The sequence below is a fragment of the Daktulosphaira vitifoliae genome, unplaced genomic scaffold (genome assembly GCF_025091365.1).
Source record: "Daktulosphaira vitifoliae isolate Bord-2020 unplaced genomic scaffold, ASM2509136v1 Scaffold_1, whole genome shotgun sequence".
Lineage (NCBI taxonomy): Eukaryota > Metazoa > Arthropoda > Insecta > Hemiptera > Phylloxeridae > Daktulosphaira > Daktulosphaira vitifoliae.
The window spans coordinates 54087269-54095803 of NW_026099572.1; the positions used below are offsets into that span (position 1 = coordinate 54087269).

General features: G+C 27.3%; 1 protein-coding gene across 1 annotated transcript; it reads left to right on the forward strand.

Annotated features, from left to right (window-relative positions):
* The first annotated feature begins 325 nt into the window (after positions 1 to 325).
* LOC126894466 (uncharacterized) lies at positions 326 to 5433 on the forward strand. Its single transcript, XM_050665517.1, has 5 exons — positions 326 to 331; positions 397 to 451; positions 2309 to 2541; positions 2731 to 3133; positions 3215 to 5433. The coding sequence occupies exons 1-5, from the start codon at positions 326 to 328 to the stop codon at positions 5431 to 5433; spliced, it is 2916 nt and encodes a 971-aa protein (XP_050521474.1).
* Positions 5434 to 8535: the final 3102 nt, after the last annotated feature.

Here is an 8535-nt window from a genome sequence, read left to right on the forward strand (position 1 = left end):
AGTTAAATTTTATATTACCTTGATAGATACAAATATAAACCCGTATTTTTTTTTATAGTTTTTCATTCAAATGAAGAAAGTTTTATACAATCCAGATTTGACCAGCTTTTTTACATGTATATAAGTTGACTAAAAATAATAATTATTTTTAAATTTATATTTTATTATTTACTTAAGATGCTTTTATAAAATAAAAAAATAAATATATTATGTTGGTGATTCTTTATATAAATATATATATATATACCAAGTTAATAAAATAATATTCATTAGTTATTCAGAATATAAATTAAATATTTATAATTAATATAACATTTAGAGCTAAATGAAGGTAAGTAATACACTTTATATGAAGTGTTTAATTGAACTTAAAATAATGTTTTTATTTCATTCTAGAACTGCCAAATGATAACTTTTTTGCTGATAATTTCCTTTTTTTCATTTAACAAAGGTAATTCTACTTTATATTTTCTATGCTTCTAATTTAATTAACTGTTCATATTAATTCCTGTAATTTTTAAAACAATGCATACAGTAAATGTTTAAAATTAGCTATAAAGATATTCTTACAGAGTATTCCAGCATATTTTGACAATACTAAAAACCTTTAAATAATAACTATATTAAGTTGAAGTTGTCACTATATTAACTGTTCATTTTTTAAGTATACATTAATCAAGCACAACGATACCCACATAGCAATTTAGATATATTAATATTGTCAAAATATTCTACAAAATACTTTTTAAAATATTTTGAAGCAATTATTGTAACAATATCTCATAAATATAATAAAAAATATTCTATTCAAATATTTATATAATATACTCACAAAATATTTTTTTAAATATTTGTTTATGTATATTTTGAGAATATATTAAAGAGAATAATTACTGAATATTACACTAAAAATATTTCTTCAACGTGCTTAAAAATATCTTTTTAAATATTTGTTTATAAATATTATGAAAATATATTAATTAAAATAAATATAGAATATTTTAATCGAAATATTTGTGGAATATATTATCAATATAATTTTTAAATATTATAAATGTAAACCTTTGCATTCTTTAGTTACACTCTTGGATGTTATTGGTATCTAGTTATATAATACTTATGTATTATATATACATCTTCCTAAATCCATAATAAGTAAACAGCTGTTTTCTCTAGTTACAATCAATATTAATTAACCTAATTCAATTAAGCTAGGTAAGTCAGGGACAATAAAAAAACCCTTGTGTGCTTATTTGCAGGACTATCTAGTTAAAATTTTTTAGTTCTATCAGCGCGATTATATCTTATAATTGTTTTGTGAAAATTAAAATCCTAAAAAGTTTTTTTTATTATAGTTAAAATATATTTTTATATTACCATATAGGTAAAATTCTAACTTATAAGGAAAAGTAAATATTTCAAAATATTCTAGTTACATTCTAGAAATATTTTAATATCAAATATAAATATTCTAAGAAAATTATAGAAATATTTCATTGCTATGTGGGTAGTGGCCCGAAGCTAAAGTAAAAAAAACTCAAAAATTGAAAAAAATTCCCTCGTTCCTCGTAAATNAAAATACAATTTTTGTAAAAAAATTCTTTTTTATATATTTAAGTTTATAATGCTATAACTTCTTGAAAAATGTATGGATTAATACATTTATTTTACGAAAAATACTATTTATTTACCTCTTTCATTTGATGTACTTTTTTTTTTTTAATTGGTCACTACCCTTTATACAACGGGGAGGATCAATACTTAAATATGCGTATAAAAAGTAAACAATTTTCAACTTATTTTCAATTAAAACAAATTTATTGATTATTCATATATAACGTAATAATCAAATATAAATATGTCATATTAATTAGAACGATTTCATTGTTATTTATTTGATATGCGAAACTTTTATTGTAGATTTGAAATATGTGTAAAAATGAGTTTATAAAAGTATATTTTGGTCTCTGATGAAAATTCCTTGTAGACTAGTAAATTTATTTATAAGTAACAAACACTTTTTTTTTAAAAAAGATTAAATTAAATTATATTTGGAAAATTTAGTAAAAATTCATATTAAATTTATTTTGAAATCAGGTAGATTCGTTATCCAAAAAACAAGATGATTTAATAATAGGGGCATAAGCGAGGTACACCCAATGATAATATAATTGGTTGCTAAAACTACATCTTAGGTCATAATTTTTAAGGAACTGAAAAAACTATAGAACTATCAAATTCTTTATTATATTATATTTAAGATAAAATTTTGAACGCCATAAATTAATTAATGATTAATCTCATCTAGCAAATGATATTAGAAATTCAGATAACGAAAAAAAATGTGAATATGAAAATGATGCTACGAATTTAGCGACTTCAAATGGTAACTTAGAACCATTAAATTTAGCTTACAACTGTGGATGTAATTGGGATAAACATACGACTACTAAAGATACAACAAATAAGCATTTAAAATATTTAAAAAATGCACACAAATATGGATATGATTGGGATAAAGATACAACGAGAATTGCTGCTGCAAATGGAAATTTAGAATGTTTAAAATATGCTCATGAAAATGGATGTCCGTGGAGTGATGGCACAATTTTGGCTGCAGCTATAAATAATAATTTAGATTGTTTAATATATGCACACAAAAATGGATGTCCATGGGATAAAGGAACAACAATCGAAGCAGCTAATCAATGTAATTTTGATTCCTTAAAGTATGTCCACGAAAATGGATGCAATTGGGATGATGGCACAACTAGAGCTGCTGCAGCAAAAGGCTGTTTAGACTGCTTAATGTATGCTTATGAAAATGAATGTTCATGGGATAATACAACAACAGAAGCAGCTGCTGAATATGGTCACTTAAAATGCTTAAAATATGCACATGAAAAAGGTTGTCCATGGGATAAAAATACAACAAGTGTTGCAGCTGCAAATGGGCATTTAGAATGTTTAAAATATGCACATGAAAATGGTTGTCCATGGGATGAAAATACAACACAAGTTGCTGCTGCAAATGGGTATTTAGATTGTTTAAAATATGCACATGAAAATGGTTGTCCATGGGATAAAAGTACAACGATAGCAGCTGCATATTTTGGTAACATGGAATGCTTAATATATGCTAATGTAAATGGATGTAAATTGGATAAGCAATCAATAAAGGATGCTGTTGAAATTGGCCATTTGGGATTTTTAGAATATGCATACGAGAATGGATGTGATTGGCATGAAGATACAACCAGAATTGCTGCTGCATATGGACATTTAGAATGCTTAAAGTACGCTCATGAAAATGGCTGTAAATGGCATGAATACACAACAATTTACGCTGCTACAAATGGAGAATTAGAATGTTTAATATATGCACACGAAAATGGATGTCCATGGGATAACTATACAACAAAGGCTGCTGCTAAAAATGGAGAATTAGAATGTTTAAAATATGCACACGAAAATGGATGTCCATGGGATGAATATACAACACAAGTTTCTGCTGCAAGTGGTCATTTAGAATGTTTAAAATATGCACATGAAAATGGATGTCCATGGGATGAAGATACAACACAAGCTGCTGCTGCAAGTGGTCATTTAGAATGTTTAATATATGCTCATGAAAATGGTTGTCCATGGGATGAAAGTACAACGATAGCAGCTGCATATTTTGGTAACATGGAATGCTTAATATACGCTAATGTCAAAGGATGCAAGTGGGATAAATCAATCACAAATCATGCAGCTAAAAATGGAAATTTAGAATATTTAAAATATGCACACGAAAATGGATGTGAATGGGATGAAAACACAACAAGCATTGCAGCTTCAAAAGGGCATTTAGATTGCTTAAAATATGCTCATGAAAATGGTTGTAAATGGCATGAAGCCACAACTATTTACGCTGCTACAAATGGAGAATTAGAATGTTTAATATATGCACACAAAAATGGTTGTAATTGGGATGAATCTACAACTAGAGCTGCTGCAGCAAGCGGCTGTTTAGACTGCTTAATGTATGCTTATGAAAATGAATGTCCATGGGATAATACAACAACAGAAGCAGCTGCTGAATATGGTCACTTAAAATGCTTAAAATATGCACATGAAAAAGGTTGTCCATGGGATAAAAATACAACAAGTGTTGCTTCTGAAAATGGGAATTTAGATTGTTTAAAATATGCTCTTGAAAATGGTTGTAAATGCGATACAGTAATAATGAAGGGTGCTGTTGAAAATAACAATTTTGAATATCTAAAATTAGGATACGAAAATGGATGTGGATTTTATGAAGATACAACAAGAATTGCTGCTGCAAATGGGAATTTAGAATGTTTAAAATATGCACATGAAAATGGATGTCCATGGGATGACAAAACAACAAGAGCTGCTGCTAATGGCGGACATTTAGAATGTTTAATATACGCACACGAAAAAGGATGCGAATGGGATGAATATACACCAAGATTAGCTACTAATAACAATTCTTTAGAATGTTTAAAATATGCCCACGAAAATGGATGTCCGTGGGATGAAAATACAACACGAGTTGCTGCTGCAAATGGGTATTTAGGATGTTTAAAATATGCACATGAAAATGGTTGTCCATGGGATGAAACTACAACTATAGCAGCTGTATTTTTCGATAATATGGAATGCTTAATGTATGCTACTGTAAATGGATGTAAATGGGATAAGCAATCAATAAAAGATGCAGTTGAAAATGGCCATTTGGTATATTTAAAATATGCACACGAGAATGGATGTGAGTGGCATGAAGATACAACCAGAATTGCTGCTGCGAATGGGCATTTAGAATGTTTAAAATATGCACATGAAAATGGTTGTCCATGGGCTGATAATACAACAAAAGTTGCTGCTGAGAATGATCATTTAGAATGTTTAAAATATGCTCATGAAAATGGCTGCAAATGGGATGATGTTACTATAGTTTCAGCTGCTATGTTTGGCAATTCAGACTGTTTAAAATATGCTCATGAGCATGGTTGTAGTTGGGTTGAAGGTACGACGAGAGTGGCTGCTGCAAATCAACATTCAGACTGCCTAAAATATGCTTGTGAAAATGGTTGTGAATGGGACGAAGGCACAACAAGGGAAGCTGCTGCAAGTGGTTGTATTAACTGTTTGATATTTGCAAATGAAAATGGTTATAAATGGGATGAAGGGACAAAGAGTGGAGCTGCTGCAAATGGTCATTTCGACTGCTTAAAATATGCTCATGAAAATGGATGTGAGTGGGACGAAAGCACAACTAGGCTTTGTGCTACAAATGGTCAATTTATTTGCTTAAAATATGCTCATGAAAATAATTGTCCATGGAGTAGAAATACTATGGAAGAAGCCATTCGAAATGATTATTCTTATATATTGAACTATGCTATAGAAAATGGCTGTCAAATTTAGGTTTCTGTAATTTAAATTATTTTAATAATATATAATTATTTTTATTTTATATACGTACATATTTTTAGTTGTGTATTCATTTAAGTTAGCTATATTATATTTTAAATATATTATCTTAACCATTAATCGTATTTATTTTGTTTGACATTTTACTTATTTAATACGCTTTTCCTAAGACTTACTTAAATGTTCCATATCATATTAACTTTTTTTTCTATTAATTTTTTGATTAAGTTAAAAATGTCATCAGTCTAGTATATGAACTAACTTTAATCATAATAGTATTTTTCATAATAGTAGTTTTGGTTTTAACAATTATAGTTAAAACACCACAGAAGTAGGAAAAATGTATGGATTTTGTGTTATACATTATATTTTATATTTTTAAATACATATAATGATCTTTATAATCCTGTTTATTAATTCCTTTTTTTAATAAAAACCCAAGTTACGTTTCTGTACTGAAATGTAAAGTTATATTTTATTTTTTTATACATTAACAAATAAAAGAAAAGCATTACCAGAAATGTAAATAAAACAAGAATAGAAGTTTTTACTTCACTAAATAGCAACCACAATAATAATTATAATATTAATTAAGAATTGCAAAAAATAAGTAATTTGTAATACACTAACTATATCATGTGTGTCGACTGCTATGCTGATAAGAGGATTCATCTTTTTATCATTCATATCAGTCGACCACACAATGAACATAAGAATACAATAAATGAAGAGTGAATGTGTCAAACGTTCTATGTGCCAAAAAATTGAAAAATTGTTTTATTTCTGATTTATGTTCTATGAGCCAAAGGTCACAATCTTGTATGTGTTTCAAGTGTCAATTAAATTTTTTACTTGTACAAAATTGCGTTCATAGATTGTATTTGTTTTGTGAGACATGCCCATTGTTACCTGTACGTTCTAAGTACCTTGGGCGAATATAATAGTTTGATGATAACAATATTATGATATAGTACGTTATATTTCAAAATAATACTGGTGTTAATGTGTTCGTTAAGTTTTCTTTTTCATTAACATGTTTAATTGTGTTATTATGGATACTGAAAGTATACATATTTTACGAAGTGGTAAAAAAAGAAGAAATGATCAGACTAAAAAAAGAATTAGTGGAAAATCGTATGCGACCAGGAAAAGCAATAATACAATTCAGGAAAGCGTCAACTTAGTTGTTATAACTTTGGAATACATCTCGGTGACAGCAATACAGCCTTTATGTGTATGTGGGATGAAAGTATTGCTTCTCGTGGAAGCTCAGAAATCGCTTCTTGTCTTTTTCAAGTTATTAACAAAAACGAAAATATGATAAATCGCAAAAAACTAATTATATGGTCAGACAACTGTACTGAGCAAAATAAAAATAAAACGTTAGTAGTTTTGATGTTATATTTAATAAATATGAGGATATTTGATGAGATTATACAAACATTTTTGATAAACACTCTTTCTTGGCTTGTGATCGTGATTTCGCTATTATCGAAAAGAGACGTAGAGTTTTTCAAAATTTCACTCCTTCTGATTTACAAGAAATGGTTAGAGCAGCGAAGTTGACAAATCCATTTCGAGTTATTCCGATGGATGAAAACAACTTTTTCTCATTTAAAGACATTGCTAACAATTGTCTTAACGCAACCAAGTTTCCAATTTCTACATGTTCGATGATTAAAGTTTTATCTCTAACTCCCAAAAAAATCTATTATAAAAAAACATTTTCAGATGAAGAACTTTGGAAAGATTTTAACGTTTTTAAAAGAAATGCTACTGTAGACCAACTTAAAAATCAAACGTTTATACCTATACCGAAACCCACATTATCGTCAGAGAAGAAAAAAGATTTGTTGGCCATGATTCCTTTTTTACCTGATAAGCACAGAAACTTCTATAAAAATATAACGTCATGAATTAATTTTTTTTGCTATTTATTATGATGTTGCTATGTTCTAATTATGTTTAATCTAGATTTTTTTTTAAATTATTATTAGGTTTGTTAATTTATTTTTCAATTTGTGATACTCAAGAAAGCTACTGTTTTCTTTTCTTGTTACATTTTTATATGAAGAAAAAATTTTATTTTACGTTTTGAGATTTACTGACAATGTCATGTTAGATTAAGAGTATTTTTTATTTAAGTTTGTACATTTATTTTTCAATTTGTGATACTCAAAAAAAGTGTTGATTTTTTTACATATTTTATAAAAATATATATGAAGTCTTAATAAAATAAAGAATGATTTTCTGTTATCTATAATAAAATGTTGGTCCTTGGAACGATAATATTATCACATTATTTGGAACTTGGAACTTTAATATTATAATACTTGGCACTTGGAACTGTCATTAGCAAATGTTTAATTTATACTAATATGAAATGACAAAATAAAATAATAGAAATTTACGAGGCTATTAATATAGTGTAAATATAGCATAACATATATTTTTATACCAAATTATAAGAAAACTTTTAATTTGTGATGTTTTTTGTGTTTTCTGAACAAATATTTTTTTGGCACATAGATCGTTTGACACATTCACTCTTCAAGTATATTTCGTTGATTTCTTTATATACATAAAAAAGTCACGGCATAGTGGTGACGTGGCATAGTTGGATCAAGTATATATTTGACAGTGATTAAAATCACTATCATAAAAAACGCTTCGATGCAAATCTTTAGATAGTGTTTAATTTTAAAAAATTGGTGAACTATTCCAAAAGCTGCATGATCTGCTATTCCTTATTTATATCCTGATTAAAATTAAGTATGTTGAATCAAAAATGGACAGAAATATTATAAACAATAATTTCTCGTAAAAANTCTCAGCTTCGCATCGAAGCCAATAATTTCTCGTAAAAAAATTGTATTGCTCCATACACTTTTCAATAAGTTATAGCTTTATAAAGTTAAATATATAAAAAAGAATTTTTTTACAAAAATCGTATTTTTTTATTAACTTTGATGTCCGTTTTCACCATGAAGACAAAATAAAGTACGTAATTTTTTTATTTTCATAATAAAGTATATTACATTAGCTTTAATTTAAGATATATATAAAAGTGTCAGACCTTCCGGAACATTTTCAAAA